This window comes from Copadichromis virginalis, linkage group LG2 (genome assembly GCF_057382275.1).
Source record: "Copadichromis virginalis isolate Kocher_CV1m ecotype Utaka linkage group LG2, C_Virginalis_male_GT1.1, whole genome shotgun sequence".
NCBI lineage: Eukaryota > Metazoa > Chordata > Actinopteri > Cichliformes > Cichlidae > Copadichromis > Copadichromis virginalis.
Genome location: NC_140619.1, coordinates 31,187,781 through 31,207,564, shown reverse-complemented (window position 1 = coordinate 31,207,564; position 19,784 = coordinate 31,187,781). Strand labels below are relative to the sequence as shown.

The window sequence follows — 19,784 nt, the reverse complement described above, 5'->3', positions numbered from 1 at the left end:
CTGTGTACCTGGAACTGTTCTTCACTGCCTTGTTCTCATCACCACACACATATGCAGGTTGTTTAGTTACACTGAGTCAGTTACTGTACTCCAGGTGACTGTTTTATGTTTTTTGTCTCCATCCAGTAGATACTGCTAATCTGCTGCTCTGCATGACTGTTTTCATACTAGACCCTCTCAACCCAAAGGTTCAAATGTAGCTACGTTTATAATAAAGAATTAGTATAATAAAGAATTGCATTCATATTGCACTTTTCTAGACACTCAAAGAGCTTCACAGTTCCACTATTCATTCACTCTCACATTTACACACTGGTGGAGGCAAACGACAGTTGTATCCACAGCTGCCCTGGGACAGACTGACAGAAGCGAGTTTGCCATATCGTGCCATCAGCCCCTCTGGCCAACACCAGTAGGCAGTAGGGTGAAGTGTCTTACCCAGGGACACAGCGACCAGAACAGACAGAGCTGGGGATCGATCCGGCAACCTTCCGGTTACAACATGAGCTTCCCAACCACTGTTGCGTTTACAAGACTGGTGCAGGAAAATGTTCATGTGCTTTCGGTATGTTTTTAGTCTTATGTCTACTACTGCTATGTTGATATTTTTGGGATTAAATCCTGTTATCCAGTAAGCAGGTGTCACATTTGGATTTCAGAATTACACCTAAATTTACCGTCCAATGATTTATGGTTTCATTTGTTGCTTTTTTAAAAATTAACAAGTGTGCCATGCGGTCACCAGAGTCGCTAAAGAAATCTCAGTTGAGACAGTGCAAACTCAAGAGCTCTAATTAAACTACACACTGCCTCATTTTACAACTCATCAGTCACATGAATTAGAAATCAACTTTCACGTATTTTAAAATTAAGATCAAAGACAAAGCTGTTAAAGAAACAGTCCTACTAGTCAAGTGTGATGGAATGTGTTTAAATATAAATACCTACAAACAGATAGTAATACATGTTTGCATTCCTTTAGTGTGAAAAAATGTAATTATAATCTAAATTGCTATTGCTTGCAATTAAGATGAATTGCATTCCATCACTTGACAGCTACTTCTGTCCAGCGCTAAGAATATATAATGACAGCCATCAGATTACAAAATTCACCAAATTACTCAGTCTGACATATGATAGGAAAACATCACAGGTATGAGAAGTATGAAATAAATGTAGAAGTGAGCTTTTATAGATGCTTTTTGTGCATCTCCTATTTTAGATAAGGCAGACATAGGAACAAATCCAGGTTGGGACATGAGTCTCATACTTAAAATGTGACATGATAGCGAGAATGGGCAAAGATCTTTATTACTACACTGATAATATTGTGCTAAAGATAAATATGTGGTTTAGCACTAAGATAAACTTACAGTATGAAATGTAGCTGACAAATATACACTATTTAAAAAGACCAGCTGTAAAATTCTGCAGCATCTGACCTTCTGTGTATCAACTAACCAGAGGTGTAGAACTACTGACAAAATATCAGTAACAACACAGCTAAAGCACTGGGCATATATTCACAAAGTGTTATTTAATAAATGGTAGTACCGGAAAAAATAAGATGAAATTTTGATTACATTATACAACTATATCTTCCTAAGAGTAAAAGTTGCTCTCACAGCTTCAGATAGAGGATAAAAGTAATCAATTAGTGAAAAAACAAAACAAACAACAAATAACATGTACAGACAAATAACACTGCAAGCACGATGCAGAAATTCCTATTGTGTTGATGAACAAACGTCATATGAGCTTGCAAAACTACAATAAATTGAACACACACATATAAAATATCACACTAAATCTATAAGTATGAAAGTATGAAATGTATCATGTTGAAATTAAACATATTTTAGCCACAACCAGAGAAAGAGAGCAACACCTCTAGGAAACACTTTAGAGGAAAGAAGAAAATGTGAGAATTAATAAACCAACTTTTGCTCCAAGCATTTAAAAAAAGAATTTTGTGATGATAAAGTAGAAGAAAACTGAACTGTTGATATTCATCTGGCACAAGATTAAAACATGACTTGCTTAGTGCGAAGGGGCCATACCTCTGAGCACCCGTCCAGGTCTCCAAAGACATCAGCAAAATCTGATGGACTTTTCTTCAGAGTCTGGTCAGCAGGCAGCGTGTTGTCATTGTATGATGTCACAAACTTAAAGTCACTGGTTCTAGAACCTGTGGTCAGGTATGCGTCATAATTGTAAGCACTGTGTAAAGTTCCTGTGCCATCAACATCTGCGTAATTAGGAGGGAGATAACCACTGGGGATGGCAACTGCTCCATCAAACAACAGTCTGGGCTTTCTCCTACGACAAAACCTCAAACCCAGGATGATGATGATGAAGGTCAGAAAAAACGTGGACACAGACACCAGCGCGATGATCAGATAAGAGGTCAGTTTGGAATTGCTCTCATTATAAGACAGATCCTTCAGTTCTGGCACCTCAGCCAAGTTATCAGAAATGAGTAAATACATGGAACAGGTGGCAGACAGAGAGGGCTGTCCGTTATCTTTCACTGCCACTACAAGGTTCTGTTTCATGCTGTCAGATTCAGAAATGTCCCGCAGTGTCCTGATCTCTCCGCTGTGGACACCAATAGTAAAAAGTCCCGGATCAGTGGATTTGACTATTTGATAGGACAGCCAGGCGTTCTGTCCGGAGTCCGCGTCCACCGCGATCACTTTGGACACCAGAGAGCCTCCGTGTGCAGCTTTGGGGACCAGCTCGGTCATGAAGGAGTTGCCCTCTGGGGAGGGGTACAGGATCTGAGGAGAGTTGTCATTCACATCTGAGATGAACACACTCATGGTCACGTTGCTACTGAGAGGAGGAGAACCGTTATCTCTGGCCATCACATGGACTTTGAAGCTCCTAAACTGTTCATAATCAAACGACCTCACAGCGTGGATCACACCCGTGTCTCCGTTCACAGACAGATAGGATGACACTGGGGCACCGTTCACCTCACCAGCTAACAGAGAATAAACCACTGTACCGTTCTGTCTCCAGTCGGGGTCTCGAGCACTAACGGAACATAAAGTGGAGCCCGGTTTGTTATTCTCACTCACATATGCGCTGTACGACTGTTCCTCAAACACAGGTGGGTTGTCATTGATATCAGTTACAGATAACTGAACACTTTTAGAAGAGGACAGAGGTGGAGAGCCCTCATCAGTGGCAGTGATTGTAATGTTGTAACCAGACACTAGTTCACGGTCCAGTTGTCCCGTAGTCACCAGAGAATAATAGTTTTTAATAGAAGGAACCAACTTAAAGGGGACACCCTGCTGGATGGAGCAGCGGACCTGTCGGTTATTCCCAGAGTCTCTGTCCTGCACGTTAATGATGCCCACCTCTGTACCAGGTGGAGTGTTCTCTGTTATTGGATTGGTCAGTGACTTCAGATTAACTACAGGGGCGTTGTCATTCACATCAGTGATAGAAATCATTACTTTAGCGTAGGATGACAGCCCCAGCCCATCTTTTGCTTTGACACGTATTTCAAATGATGTAGTAGTTTCATAGTCAACAACACCAATTACTCTTATGTCACCTACTTTATGATCAATGCTAAATATCTTCTTCACTTCTTCAGTAACATGCCCAAAGTCATACGTCACATCTCCATTAACTCCCTCATCTGCATCACTTGCGCTTACTGTAATCACTACAGTATCTAGATGAGAATTTTCAGGCAGGCTGGCTTTATAAACGGCTTGGCTGAACACTGGGGCGTTATCATTAGCATCCAACACAGTGACGTGTATTACTAATGTACCTGATCTCTGAGGAGATCCACCATCCAAAGCTGTGAGAATTAAATCCATTTCCTGTTGTTTTTCACGATCAAGCTCCTTTTCAAGAACGACCTCTATTGTGTTTCCATTTACAGACAAAATAAAATTTTCATTCTTTTTAAGGTTGTACTGCTGCACTGAATTTTGCCCCACATCCGCATCGTGCGCTTCTTCTATCACAAAACGAGCTCCTCTCACAGCCGACTCTTGAATTTCTATATTAATCCGTTCTCCATTGAATTGTGGTGCGTTGTCATTGATATCTTGAATGTGAAGGCTGATACGATGAAGCTCGAGCGGATTCCCCAGCATAATCTCGTGTTTTAGGATGCACGAAGGCTTTTCTCCACAAAGCCCCTCGCGGTCAATCCTGTCTGCAACAATCAACTCTCCATTACTCATGTTTATGTCACAGTAACGTTTGTCGGTTCCGTCGGCGTCGATGCGGGCTCTCCTGCTGGACAGCGCGCCCGTTTCCATCCCGAGGTCTTTGGCTATATTTCCAATAACGGATCCTCGTTTCATTTCCTCTGGGAAAGAATAGCTCATGTCTCCATGAGCGACATGGAACAAAAGAAGGAAGAAAGAAAACTCACGCGAACGAAACACGAATATCTTCGAATCCATTATAAGAGATGAATTATTAAGAGGCTGAAAAATAAGGAAAAAAATGACCTGAACCCCAAAATACGACTCACAACTGCAATTCTCGGGAGGTGGCCCTAACTGAGACACAAAAGCGCAAGAATGCGCGTCCACACCGATGAATACAGGAAATGAAAACTGTTAGGGCTGGTTTTTAGCGCCACCGTGAGTTAGGTTTTGCGGAAACACCTTAACACTAAATCTAAGCAAACTACAACTAATGTTCAGTGCATGATTTTTATCTTCTTTTAAAAAAATATTTTTATGTAGAATAAATATGTAAAACTTCAGTTACTATAAAGGAGACAATGAGAGAAAGGAGTTTTACATTGTGAATCAAGTAAACAGTTGTAAAATCAAACAAAAAAAAAAGAAGACAACTATAAATGTGCTTATTTGTCTTCATAAAATTATGATATCTTTAATTGTATGTTGTTGTTGTTTCTACTAAGAGGATTCAGATTTGTCTGTGTGCCTGGAACTGTTCTTCACATAGTGATCACTGCCTTGTTCTCATCACCACACACATATGCAGGTTGTTTAGTTACACTGAGTCAGTTACTGTACTCCAGGTGACTGTTTTATGCTTTTTGTCTCCATCCAGTAGATACTGCTAATCTGCTGCTCTGCATAACTGTTTTCATACTAGACCCTCTCAACCCAAAGGTTCAAATGTAGCTACGTGTATAAAGCTGGTGCAGGAAAATGTTTATGTGCTTTCAGTATGTTTTTGCTCTTATGTCTAGTATTGCTATGTTGATATTTTTGGTATTAAATCATGTTATCCAGTAAGCAGGAGTCACATTTGGATTTCAGAAATACACCTAAATTTACCGTCCAATGATTTATGGTTTCATTTGTTGCTTTTTAAAAAAATTAACAAGTGTGCCATGCGGTCACCAGAGTCGCTAAAGAAATCTCAGTTGAGACAGTGCAAACTCAAGAGCTCCAGTTAAACTACACACTGCCTCATTTTACAACTCATCAGTCACATGAATTAGAAATCAACTTTCACGTATTTTAAAATTAAGATCAAAGACAAAGCTGTTAAAGAAACAGTCCTACTAGTCAAGTGTGATGGAATGTGTTTAAATATAAATACCTACAAACAGATAGTAATACATGTTTGCACTCCTTTAGTGTGAAAAAATGTAATTATAATCTAAATTGCTATTGCTTGCAATTAAGATGAATTGCATTCCATCACTTGACAGCTACTTCTGTCCAGCGCTAAGAATATATAATGACAGCCATCAGATTACAAAATTCACCAAATTACTCAGTCTGACATATGATAGGAAAACATCACAGGTATGAGAAGTATGAAATAAATGTAGAAGTGAGCTTTTATAGATGCTTTTTGTGCATCTCCTATTTTAGATAAGGCAGACATAGGAACAAATCCAGGTTGGGACATGAGTCTCATACTTAAAATGTGACATGATAGCGAGAATGGGCAAAGATCTTTATTACTACACTGATAATATTGTGCTAAAGATAAATATGTGGTTTAGCACTAAGATAAACCTACAGTATGAAATGTAGCTGACAAATATACACTATTTAAAAAAAAAAACTGTAAAATTCTGCAGCATCTGCCCTTCTGTGTATCAACTAACCAGAGGTGTAGAACTACTGACAAAATATCAGTAACAACACAGCTAAAGCACTGGGCATATATTCACAAAGTGTTATTTAATAAATGGTAGTACCGGAAAAAATAAGATGAAATTTTGATTACATTATACAACTATATCTTCCTAAGAGTAAAAGTTGCTCTCACAGCTTCAGATAGAGGATAAAAGTAATCAATTAGTGAAAAAACAAAACAAACAACAAATAAAGTGTACAGACAAAAAACCACTGCAAGCACGATGCAGAAATACCTATTGTGTTGATGAACATACATCATATGAGCTTGCAAAATTACAATAAATTGAACACACACAAATAACATATCACACTAAATCTATAAGTATGAAAGTATGAAATGTATCATGTTGAAATCAAGCATATTTTAGCCACAACCAGAGAAAGAGAGCAACACCTCTAGGAAACACTTTAGAGGAAAGAAGAAAAAGTTAGAATTAATAAACCAATTTTTGCTCCAAGCATTTAAAGAAACAAATTTGTGATGATAAAGTAGAAGAAAACTGAACTGTTGATATTCATCTGGCACAAGATTAAAACATGACTTGCTTAGTGCGAAGGGGCCATACCTCTGAGCACCCATCCAGGTCTCCAAAGACATCAGCAAAATCTGATGGACTTTTCTTCAGAGTCTGGTCAGCAGGCAGCGTGTTGTCATTGTATGATGTCACAAACTTAAAGTCACTGGTTCTAGAACCTGTGGTCAGGTACGCGTCGTAATTATAAGTGCTGCGTAAAGTTCCTGTGCCATCAACATCTGCGTAATTAGGAGGGAGATAACCGCTGGGGATGGCAACTGCTCCATCAAACAACAGTCTGGGCTTTCTCCTGCGACAAAACCTCAAACCCAGGATGATGATGATAAAAGTCAGGAAAAAGGTGGACACAGACACCAGCGCGATGATCAGATAAGAGGTCAGTTTGGAATTGCTCTCATTATAAGACAGATCCTTCAGTTCTGGCACCTCAGCCAAGTTATCAGAAATAAGTAAATACATGGAACAGGTGGCAGACAGAGAGGGCTGTCCGTTATCTTTCACTGCCACTACAAGGTTCTGTTTCGTGCTGTCAGATTCAGAAATGTCCCGCTGTGTCCTGATCTCTCCGCTGTGGACACCAATAGTAAAAAGTCCCGGATCTGTGGATTTGACTATTTGATAGGACAGCCAGGCGTTCTGTCCGGAGTCCGCGTCCACCGCGATCACTTTGGACACCAGAGAGCCTCCGTGTGCAGCTTTGGGGACCAGCTCGGTCATGAAGGAGTTGCCCTCTGGGGAGGGGTAGAGGATCTGAGGAGAGTTGTCATTCACATCTGAGATGAACACACTCACGGTCACGTTGCTGCTTAGAGGAGGAGAACCGTTGTCTCTGGCCATCACATGGACTTTAAAACTCCTGAACTGTTCATAATCAAACGACCTCACAGCGTGGATCACACCGGTGTCTCCATTCACAGACAGATAGGAGGACACCGGGGCACCGTTCACCTCACCAGCTAACAGAGAATAAACCACTGTACCGTTCTGTCTCCAGTCGGGGTCTCGAGCACTAACGGAACATAAAGTGGAGCCCAGTTTGTTATTCTCACTCACATATGCGCTGTATGACTGTTCCTCAAACACAGGCGGGTTGTCGTTGATGTCAGCTACAGATAACTGAACACTTTTAGAAGAGGACAGAGGTGGAGAGCCCTCATCAGTGGCAGTGATTGTAATGTTGTAATCAGACACTAGTTCACGGTCCAGTTGTCCCGTTGTTACCAGAGAATAATAGTTTTTAATAGAAGGAACCAACTTAAAGGGGACACCCTGCTGGATGGAGCAGCGGACCTGTCCATTAGTTTCGGAGTCTCTGTCCTGCACGTTAATGATGCCCACGTCTGTATCAGCTGGGGTGTTCTCTGGTATCGGATTGGTCAGTGACTTCAGATTAACTACAGGGGCGTTGTCATTCACGTCAGTGATAGAAATTATTACTTTAGCGTAGGATAAAAGCCCCAGCCCATCTTTTGCTTTAACGCGTATTTCAAATGATGTAGTAGTTTCATAGTCAACAGCACCAATTACTCTTATGTCACCTACTTTACGATCAATGCTAAATATCTTCTTCACTTCTTCAGTAACATGTCCAAAGTCATACGTCACATCTCCGTTAAGTCCCTCATCTGCATCGGTTGCGCTTACTGTAATCACTACAGTGTCTAAATGAGAGTTTTCAGGCAGGCTGGCTTTATAAACGGCTTGGGTGAACACTGGGGCGTTATCATTAGCATCCAGCACAGTGACGTGTATTACTAATGTACCTGATCTCTGAGGAGATCCACCATCCAAAGCTGTGAGAATTAAATTCATTTCCTGTTGTTTTTCACGATCAAGCTCCTTTTCAAGAACGAGCTCTCTGGTGTTTCCATTTACAGACAAAATAAAATTTTCATTATTTTTAAGGTTGTACTGCTGCACTGAATTTTGCCCCACATCCGCATCGTGCGCTTCTTCTATCACAAAACGAGCTCCTCTGTCAGCGGATTCTCGAATTTCTATATTAATCCGTTCTTCATTGAATTGCGGTGCGTTGTCATTGATATCTTGAATGTGAAGGCTGATACGAAGAAGCTCGAGCGGATTCTCCAGCATGAGCTCGTGTTTTAGGATGCACGAAGCCTTTTCTCCACAAAGCCCCTCGCGGTCAATCCTGTCTGCAACAATCAGCTCTCCGTTACTCATGTTTATGTCACAGTAACGTTTGTCGGTTCCGTCGGCGTCGATGCGGGCTCTCCTGCTGGACAGCGCGCCCGTTTCCATCCCGAGGTCTTTGGCTATATTTCCAATAATGGATCCTCGTTTCATTTCCTCTGGTAAAGAATAGCTCATGTCTCCATGAGCAACATGCAGCAGAAGGAGGAAACAAACGTTCCAAGCCTGAAACGCGATAGTATTCAATTCCATCTTCAATGATATACCTCTAATATGTTAAAGCAATAACGCAGCAAAGATAGCACAAAAGCAGAAATAGGAACTGCAATTCAGCGCGTCTCGTGCTAAACCTAGAGCAGGCAGCGGGCGTGCAAGACAGAAAGTCCACAAAGAAAAGAGGAATTCAGTCTTTTAGGGCTGGTGTATAGCGACACCGTGAGTTCAAAAATGACACTGACCCCACCTTATCCAAGTTAAATGCCTAAATGCACTCAATAGATACTGCAAGATCGGAGTGTTTTATTTTAATACACGTTTAGTGACTATATTATTACTTAATGGAATATGGCATAAATCTATATCTGTAGGGCCTAGAAATACTGATATCACTATATGTTTACGACTGAACGACAAACTGTGGGTTCCCCCTCTTTGTAGCCTTTCGGAAATCAGCCTAATTGTGTATTAACAAAAATTTCATGTTGCTGGTTCCAACGTAATCACACGCATTGAGTTTACCTATTTAAATTATGACCAAGGTTAACGTTGTTAATGTCCCATAGGACACAAAGCACAGGAAAAAAATAAAAAATAAAATTGTAAAATACATGAAAAATCAAGACAGAAAGATTAAAAAACCCATATTATCCAAGTTCAGTATACTAACATCAAACTGAATTTTTATGACTGCTTAAGAAAAACTTTTTTTTTTAAATACACTAAAAAGGAAACTGGCTGATTCACCTGTTTCTTTTCTTCTCAGACAAAAGAAAATTAATGTTGGTTGGTTTTTTTTTTTTGGTTTTTTAAAATAACTGAATCAAGATAGAGGATGCAGTCTGAAATTTAGTATCCTTTCATAAAAAATAGTTTTGTGTTAGCAACTAAGCAATTATTCAGTAAATTTTTCTGTTAGAAGTCAGATTTCTTTCAGTTGTATCCCAGCTACTATTTCATGCATTAAGGCGAAATTTATGTGGATTTTACTGAGTCATCTGAACTTTTTAAAATAAACTAACAAATTCCCTGAAGCCTTTGCTAATCTCATAAATGTGATGGTACCTCAAATTTACATTAGACCAGAATTTACTTATTAGTACTGTGATTTTGAGGTAATATCAGAACTGAGTAAAAGTGTCACAAGTCAGACTGAAATTCTAAAACAAAGTGGGGATTTAACTGCACTGAATTGTTGCTAGGCTGAATGTTTTTCTAGAACAGTTAACCACAAACAAAAACACTTTGAACTAGATGTTAACAAGTTGCATATGAAGCCTGATCACTAAACTGACCGTATCATCAGAAGCTTATTACACTCAGCTGAGAGACAGAAAAGAAACTTCATCAGACGCAGAATTGCTAAGTAAAACACAAGCATACAGTCAGAGAGAGAGAGAGAGCAAGTGCAAGACAAGGATACACAGTTTGGGTCTGTTTCAAACATAAATATATTTTGTATTGGGCAACTGGCAAAAGTCCTACTTTTAAGTTAATTTAAGTGTGATATTTCTTTCAGGAAAAGAAGAGTGTGTAAGTATCACAATAGGAGAGAAAATGATAATGCAATATATCATATTTACAGTACAATATGAGTGAGAATAATATAAACTCTGTGGGAGTGCCTACTCTGCGGTAGGACACCTGTGATGAACCAACTTCACGCTGACAAAGGAGAAATATTAAGCCACTCTCAAGAGAAATGTTAATAACTATTTTTGTCAACACCAAAGCTTTGAAAGACCACTAAAAGACCAACTTTTCCTAACAAAAAAGAAGGTGTATGCATCCATCTTTTGGACCATGCTGTATATAACAATGTGCTACACAAACAAAAACAAAACAAAACATAATTCTCAGGATTATGGTTCTATAAAATAAGTAAATAGAATGATTATTAACTGTGTCATCTATGAGAAATAATATACTTTTGTAAACATGGCCAATGATAATATTTTCTATTCAAAAATGATCAAGGACTATTGAGGAAAATGTATTAACAATTTTAGCAGTATAGTAAGGCTGATTACTTACACTGAGTTACATTGTAGGGTGTTACTAAGCCTATTAATCACTAGTTTATATTGTTATTAGAGAAGCCTTTCTTTCTGTCAAGTCTTCAGACCTGTTGCATTTGTTTTCCATCATCTATATGAGAAAAAAAAAACTTATATAGAACTTAATGTTTCAACCACATAACCTTAAAGTCTTTAAATAGATAAAAAATAATACCTGTGGAAGTCGAAACACACTTGATCAGTAAAAAACTGCTGGACTACCGGGAAAATGAATACCAAGAAAAAAGTCAAACCTATAGATATGATGCAATAAGATGAAACTTTCTCTCAAGGTAGGTTTTGTGGGAGGAAGGAGTTGGACCAAAAATGCTAAAAACCAGCTTTATGGCTGTGCTTCAACCAAAACACCAAAATAAAGCAAAACATGAAAATGTTAACCGAAAATGTTACTCTTCTAGAAAATTGTACCACAGGGAAAGACACATCAGTGAGGGAGAATGCAACAAAGAAAGACAGAGACAATATGAAACACACAGGCTAAATAACAATGAAGGTAGAGCCAAAATAAAAGGATTGTAATTTTTTGTACATTAACACCGTTATTGTTAGGAAAGAAAGTTGGCTTATTTAAATATCTATCAACAAAACTTTAATGCAAGTGAGAGAAAAAAAATAATGAAAATGGGGCAAAGGGCATCCTCCTACCTCAGGAGTCCTATCACTATCTCCAAAAACATCAGCAAAGTCTGATGGGCTTTTCTTCAGAGTCTGGTCAGCAGGCAGCGTGTTGTCATTGTATGATGTCACAAACTTAAAGTCACTGGTTCTTGAACCTGTGGTCAGGTACGCATCATAATTGTAAGTGCTGCGTAAAGTTCCTGTGCCATCAACATCTGCGTAAGTAGGAGGGAAATAACCACTGGGGATGGCAACTGCTCCATCAAACAACAGTCTGGGCTTTCTCCTGCGACAAAACCTCAAACCCAGGATGATGATGATAAAAGTCAGGAAAAAGATGGACACAGACACCAGCGCGATGATCAGATAAGAGGTCAGTTTGGAATTGCTCTCATTATAAGACAGATCCTTCAGTTCTGGTACCTCAGCCAAGTTATCAGAAATAAGTAAATACATGGAACAGGTGGCAGACAGAGAGGGCTGTCCGTTATCTTTCACTGCCACTACAAGGTTCTGTTTCATGCTGTCAGATTCAGAAATGTCCCGCAGTGTCCTGATTTCTCCGCTGTGGACACCAATAGTAAAAAGTCCCGGATCAGTGGATTTGACTATTTGATAGGACAGCCAGGCATTCTGTCCGGAGTCCGCGTCCACCGCGATCACTTTGGACACCAGAGAGCCTCCGTGTGCAGCTTTGGGGACCAGCTCGGTCATGAAGGAGTTGCCCTCTGGGGAGGGGTAGAGGATCTGAGGAGAGTTGTCATTCACATCTGAGATGAACACACTCACGGTCACGTTGCTGCTTAGAGGAGGAGAACCGTTGTCTCTGGCCATCACGTGGACTTTAAAACTCCTAAACTGCTCATAATCAAACGACCTCACAGCGTGGATCACACCCGTGTCTCCGTTCACAGACAGATAGGATGACACTGGGGCACCGTTCACCTCACCAGCTAACAGAGAATAAACCACTGTACCGTTCTGTCTCCAGTCGGGGTCTCGAGCACTAACGGAACATAAAGTGGAGCCGGGTTTGTTATTCTCACTCACATATGCGCTATACGACTGCTCATCAAACACAGGTGGGTTGTCGTTGATGTCAGCTACAGATAACTGAACACTTTTAGAAGAGGACAGAGGTGGAGAGCCCTCGTCAGTGGCAGTGATTGTAATGTTGTAATCAGACACTAGTTCGCGGTCCAGTTGTCCTGTGGTCACCAGAGAATAATAGTTTTTAATAGAAGGAACCAATTTAAAGGGGACACCCTGCTGGATGGAGCAGCGGACCTGTCGGTTATTCTCAGAGTCTCTGTCCTGCACGTTAATGATGCCCACCTCTGTACCAGGTGACGCGTTCTCAGGTATGGGGTTAGATAGTGATTTCAGATTTATAACTGGTGCATTATCATTTACATCCGTAATCTCAATTAACAGAGTAGCATATGATGCTAATCCCAAACCATCTTTCGCAGTAATCTGGATTTCATACGACGATTCCTTTTCATAATCAATTGCTCCAGCCACTCTCACTGCTCCTGTTTTAGGGTCCAAAGAAAAATCTTGTCTTTCCTCAGAGACGTGGTCAAACCCATAATTAACTTCACCATTTACACCTTCATCTGCATCTGTGGCGCTAACTGTGAGAACAACAGTATCCAGAGGGGAGTTTTCGTGGAGACTAGCCTTATAGACATTCTGACTAAACACCGGGGCATTATCATTAGCATCCAGTACAGTGACGTGTATGACTACAGTGCCTGATCTCTGTGTAGAGCCTCCATCGAAGGCTGTAAGTAACAGCACAATCTCTTTTTTGTCTTCCCTGTCTAGTTCTTTGTCTAAGACTAGTTCGCCATATTTTCTCCCACCACTTTTAGATTTAACGTTTAATCTGAAGTGATCATTTTGCTGAAGTGAATAACCCTGAACAGCATTTTCTCCGATGTCTGCATCGTGAGCTTCATCTAGGGGAAAGCCTGTACCTTTGTCTGCCAGTTCGTGTATTTCAAAGTTGAGTGACTCCTCCTTAAACTGAGGTGAGTTATCGTTGATGTCTTGAACGCGAATATGAATGCGGTGCAATTCCAAAGGATTTTCCAGCACTAGCTCCTGTTTCAGAACACACGACGCCTTTTTCGCACAAAGCCCTTCTCGGTCGATCCTTTCTTGTACAGTTAACTCGCCAGTATTGAGATTTACGCTGCAGTACTTGACACCACTATCCTCTGTATCTATACGAGCTTTTCGAGCGGACAGTCTGCCCAAATCGAGTCTCAGATCCTTAGCGATATTTCCAATTATAGATCCACGTGTCATCTCCTCCGGGATAGAATAGCTCATGTCTCCGATGACAAAGCGGAGAGAAAGAAAAATAAAAGCAAGGCCGCAGTGCAGCGCAAATATGGTGTATCCCATTGTTACCATCAGAAATGGCACATGAGAGGTAAACATAAAATCAAGACAGTAAAAATGTCCAAAGAATCTTTAAAGTCACTGTGAAACTGGAGTCATACGCGAGGAGATATTTTCCAACTGCGTTACAAAAGGAGAACCGGGCTTTGAATTCGCTGAGACAGAAGGGTGGAGAATGATCAGGTCTTCACGTTTACTGGCGCACACTGACACCATGAGTATTTACTGAGGTATGGCAACGTGAAGTTTTTTTATTATTATTATTTAATATGTAATAAATTTTGATATTCTGTAGAGCCATTCACTGTGAACGGACGAGTAAAAAATATATAGATAGTTGCTTTGCTATTTTATTATTACTTTTAATGGCTGAAAACATAGGTAGTTATAAAATATATAATATGTAATAAGGTAATGATCCAGCTGCAATGGAAACTAAAAAAAAAAAGGTAAAATAACCGTTTCTCTGTTTCCAGACAGCTTTGACGAGTCAACAGAATGATCCTAGACACAGACTCTGCACTATGATTTAAGTTGAAAGGGGAGAGAGCTTTTTCTCTCTCGTTTTTGTTGTTGTTATTCCTGTTAGTTTCTCTTTTATCAAAATTCTAAGTTCTTCGTAATGTTTTATGTGCAAAAGCGTAGCGTTACTTTTTGATGACTTGCTGTGAAATCGTTTTGTATTTCTGAAGAGTTCTGGGATTCTCATTGTAATAGATAGAGAGGGTCAAAAAAGGCTCAGATGTATTCGTCCAATTAACTGAGGGTGAACAAACGGTGATCCACACAGTGCGCTTTCAGAAGGATTAGTAACCATTTTAAAATTGATACAACGAATAGAAAACGAAACAAAACGACAAAGTGACTATGAACACTGCTGCAAGAATTTTGAAAGACCGTTGAAGGGTCCGATTTTTATCAACGCTGAGAACTTAACGTAAAGGATTCATAAGAACAATTATGACTGAAAGAAGATTTCTTTAAATGAAATATGTAAAAATTTAAAATGTAAGACAGTTAGAACAAAGAGTAATAGAATGTGCGCTCTTTATCACGTTCATTTAGAACATGAGCAATAGAGACATGTCCATACCTTCTTCTTTTCAGTAACAATTAAAGAAAAATGAAAAAAGAATGACATTTTTAATGGCCAACACAAACGTAGAAGGAACAGCTTTATTATCAATTAGAAATCCTTATTTATGCGAAAATTATTATCACACCTAAATACTAAAAATATTGTATTTGGGTGTGCTATAACGGTGACAGTGTTTCTAAAACAAAGAAAGAAAGAAAGGTAAAGAGAAGAAAAAAGCACAAAACAAAAAACTATCTTTAGAAGAGCATTAAAATGTCAAGCCGAGTTCAGGACCAAGGACAGACAAGAATGATGTAAATAAGAAGTTGTTTATACTACTACACAAACCAGAAACAACGCAACTTTGGACAAACCAAATCGGTGGTCCCTCAAATTTGGAACTGTATTAAAAAATGAATCAGGGAAAAAAAAAAGAAGAAAAAATTGACTTAAAATTCACATAAAACGATTCCAGGAACAGCGCAAAAACGCAGTTCAGAACCAAGGACAGAGAAAAAAAAATAATGAAATTGCAAGATGCTTACATCACTAATGAACAAAAGCAACAAAGTAAATCAAATGAGGTTACAGAATCATTCAAGTTTATTTTTGGGACGACGAAAAGATATTTTTGGTGACAATGAAATGATCCTACCTCAGGAGAACCATCGCTGTCCCCAAACACATCGACAAAGTCTGATGGACTTTTCTTCAGAGTCTGGTCAGCAGGCAGCGTGTTGTCATTGTATGATGTCACAAACTTAAAGTCACTGGTTCTTGAACCTGTGGTCAGGTACGTGTCATAATTGTAAGTGCTGCGTAAAGTTCCTGTGCCATCAACATCTGCGTAATTAGGAGGGAGATAACCGCTGGGGATTGCAACTGCTCCATCAAACAACAGTCTGGGCTTTCTCCTGCGACAAAACCTCAAACCCAGGATGATGATGATAAAAGTCAGAAAAAACGTGGACACAGACACCAGCGCGATGATCAGATAAGAGGTCAGTTTGGAATTGCTCTCATTATAAGACAGATCCTTCAATTCTGGCACCTCAGCCAAGTTATCGGAAATAAGTAAATACATGGAACAGGTGGCAGACAGAGAGGGCTGTCCGTTATCTTTCACTGCCACTACAAGGTTCTGTTTCATGCTGTCAGATTCAGAAATGTCCCGCTGTGTCCTGATCTCTCCGCTGTGGACACCAATGGTAAAAAGTCCCGGATCAGTGGATTTGACTATTTGATAGGACAGCCAGGCGTTCTGTCCGGAGTCCGCGTCCACCGCGATCACTTTGGACACCAGAGAGCCTCCGTGTGCAGCTTTGGGGACCAGCTCGGTCATGAAGGAGTTGCCCTCTGGGGAGGGGTACAGGATCTGAGGAGAGTTGTCATTCACATCTGAGATGAACACACTCACGGTCACGTTGCTGCTTAGAGGAGGAGAACCGTTGTCTCTGGCCATCACGTGGACTTTAAAACTCCTGAACTGTTCATAATCAAACGACCTCACAGCGTGGATCACACCCGTGTCTCCGTTCACAGACAGATAGGAGGACACCGGGGCACCGTTCACCTCACCAGCTAACAGAGAATAAACCACTGTACCGTTCTGTCTCCAGTCGGGGTCTCGAGCACTAACGGAACATAAAGTGGAGCCCGGTTTGTTATTCTCACTCACATATGCGCTGTACGACTGCTCATCAAACACAGGTGGGTTGTCGTTGATGTCAGCTACAGATAACTGAACACTTTTAGAAGAGGACAGAGGTGGAGAGCCCTCGTCAGTGGCAGTGATTGTAATGTTGTAATCAGACACTAGTTCGCGGTCCAGTTGTCCTGTGGTCACCAGAGAATAATAGTTTTTAATAGACGGAACCAACTTAAAGGGGACACCCTGCTGGATGGAGCAGCGGACCTGTCGGTTATTCTCAGCGTCTCTGTCCTGCACGTTAATGATGCCCACCTCTGTACCAGATGGGGCGTTCTCGGGTATGGGGTTAGACATTGACTTAAGATGTATTACTGGTGCATTGTCGTTCACGTCAGTGACTTCAATACTTAATGTTGAATATGAAACTAACCCTAATCCATCTTTAGCGCTTATCTGCATTTCATATGATGATACTTTCTCGTAATCAATTGCTCCAGCTACTCTCACTTCTCCAGTTCTGGGGTTTAATGAAAACACATCGCTGTTTTCATCTGAAACATGATCAAATCCATAAGTAATTTCGCTATTTAAACCTTCATCTGGATCATTGGCACTCACTGTGATTACTAATGCTTCCAGAGGAGAGTTTTCAGGCAGACTTGCTGTATAGACATTCTGACCAAAGACTGGTACATTATCATTAGCATCCAGTACAGTGACGTGTATGACCACAGTGCCCGATCTCTGTGGAGAGCCTCCATCGAAGGCGGTAAGTAACAGCACAATCTCTTTTTTGTCTTCCCTGTCTAGTTCTTTGTCTAAGACTAGTTCACAGTATTTACGACCACTCGCCTTTGTGTTCACATTTAGTTTGAAATGATCATTCTGCTGAAGTGAATAGCCCTGAACAGCATTTTCTCCGATGTCCGCGTCGTGAGCTTCTCCGACAAGAAAACGTTCGCCTTTATCCGCTGACTCCTGTATTTCAATCTTAAGTGACTCCTCCTTAAACTGTGGTGAGTTATCGTTGATGTCTTGAACGCGGATATGAATGCGGTGCAGTTCTAAAGGATTTTCCAGCACTAGCTCCTGTTTCAGAACACACGACGCCTTTTTCGCACAAAGCCCCTCTCGGTCGATCCTTTCTTGTACAATTAACTCGCCAGTATTGAGATTTACGCTGCAGTACTTGACACCACTATCCTCTGTATCTATACGAGGCTTTCGAGCGGACAGTCTGCCCAAATCAAGTCCCAGATCCTTAGCGATATTTCCAATTATAGATCCACGTTTTATCTCCTCTGGCATAGAATAGCTCACGTCTCCACTCACGGTCCCGAAGATAATATACATATAAGCAAGGCCGCAGTGCAGCGCATATACGCTGTATCCCATTGCTACTGCGGAAAAAAAACTAATTTTGCTAGCAGTTTTGTATAGTAAGATCTACAATGATCAATTTCCTTCCATAAGCGAAAAAATCACCCAACGTTTTGCGAAAAACAACTGCAACTACTGATTCGAGGTTGAAAGTCGTAGATAGTGAAGGGTGGGGTATTATTGCAGTCTCTCGTTTGCTGGTACACACTGACACCATGAGTATTTCTCTAGGTATAACAACACAACAATATGATTTAATTTCAAACAGAGACACATTCATTGAAAATTGCCAGTCGAATCTACAAAAACTTTGTGAGAGCAAAGAGATAAATTAAGTTCGCCAGATAATTATATACAACTGCTAGCAGGGTAGGTCAACACCAAACTGAACCATTTTTCCTTCAAGAGCTTCATGTTTTCAAATTAATTTTATATTTCAAGTCATTCCACAAAAAACTATAAGCTGGAGCATTTAAATTATAAATATTGTATGAAGTGCCAAACCTATATTCCATGATGTCATGACTCTCTCTCACTAATGAAACTGTGATTCTTATTTTCATTTTTAATGCACTTTCCTGTTTTACATTTCCACCGTCCTGTTTAAAAAAATATATTAAGTAAAACTGAGAAAAAGCTGTATTGAATACATTCATGTATAGCCTGTAACAGTTACATTATTTAAACCAACACTTTTATCCTTGCAGAGGTGAAAAATGTCAAAAATAAAACGTAAGCATTTTTCTTTTAAAGCAAACTTCCTGAATTATTCTGTTTTTTAGACTGTAAATCCTGACTTTATATTTTGCACACTGAAGTTTTTACTCTGCTAAAACACTGCAGTTAAAGACAAATTTCTTTTAAATAATTATTGTTCAGCAAGCATTTTAACAGCGTGGAAGCTATCAGTCATACATTTGTGCGGACAAAAAAGTATTTTCTTTGATTGCTTCAATATGTCCTGATGAATAAAATGTTTAAGCTGTTGCGGTTTTTCTAACAGCGCACTGTGTTTTTCTGATGGTTTACATGTGGTGAAACTACGAACCGATTTAATGCTGATGCTAGACATAATTAAAAGACAGACTGATCAATAATCTTTATCAAGTCTAAGCAAAGAGACCATTTCACTAGCCGCGTGGATACAGTAAATGCATCACATAAGATGTTTAGTTTAACCAAAAATTACAGTGCATTTGTGAAATTCATATGCTGACTGGAAGTTTCTTCATTTAAGGTACCGGCTGGCTGTCAGTGAAATTTGAAGTCATAAGGTTATTTAATAGCATTAAAAAAATTTCAAGTTCTGTAAGACAAAACTTTTGGTTGAAACGTTAATTTATACAGCGCAAAGGGCATGATGTATGTGGGGAGGGTCTTTCTGGTATTTCAATTATCGCGTAACATACATAGGAACGACATGCGCGAAGAAAATAAATAATTAGGAAATCATCATGAAATGTAGAACTGGCCACTATTAAAAGAAACACTCACTGGAGGGAGGCAATTTCTTTAACAAAATCACAGATAAACGAAGCTATACTACACCGA

General features: G+C 39.9%; 1 protein-coding gene across 19 annotated transcripts in view; it reads right to left on the bottom strand.

Moving 5' to 3' along the window:
* The window catches only part of LOC146717672 (protocadherin gamma-C5-like), a 295,905-nt gene that overhangs the window by 206,088 nt on the left and 70,033 nt on the right, over positions 1-19,784 (bottom strand). Inside the window, exon 1 of one of the 19 annotated variants that reach the window (XM_085429653.1) lies at positions 15,858-18,236. The exons of 15 other annotated variants lie outside the window; for them this stretch is intronic. In XM_085429653.1, coding sequence (XP_085285779.1) covers positions 15,858-18,206 — 2,349 coding nt within the window. In that variant the 5' untranslated portion in view covers positions 18,207-18,236. Of the gene's footprint in view, positions 1-2,060; positions 4,455-6,676; positions 9,068-11,739; positions 14,256-15,857; positions 18,237-19,784 lie in introns of those variants that run through there. 3 more of the 19 variants (XM_085479327.1, XM_085429645.1, XM_085429669.1) reach the window with 3 other exon arrangements.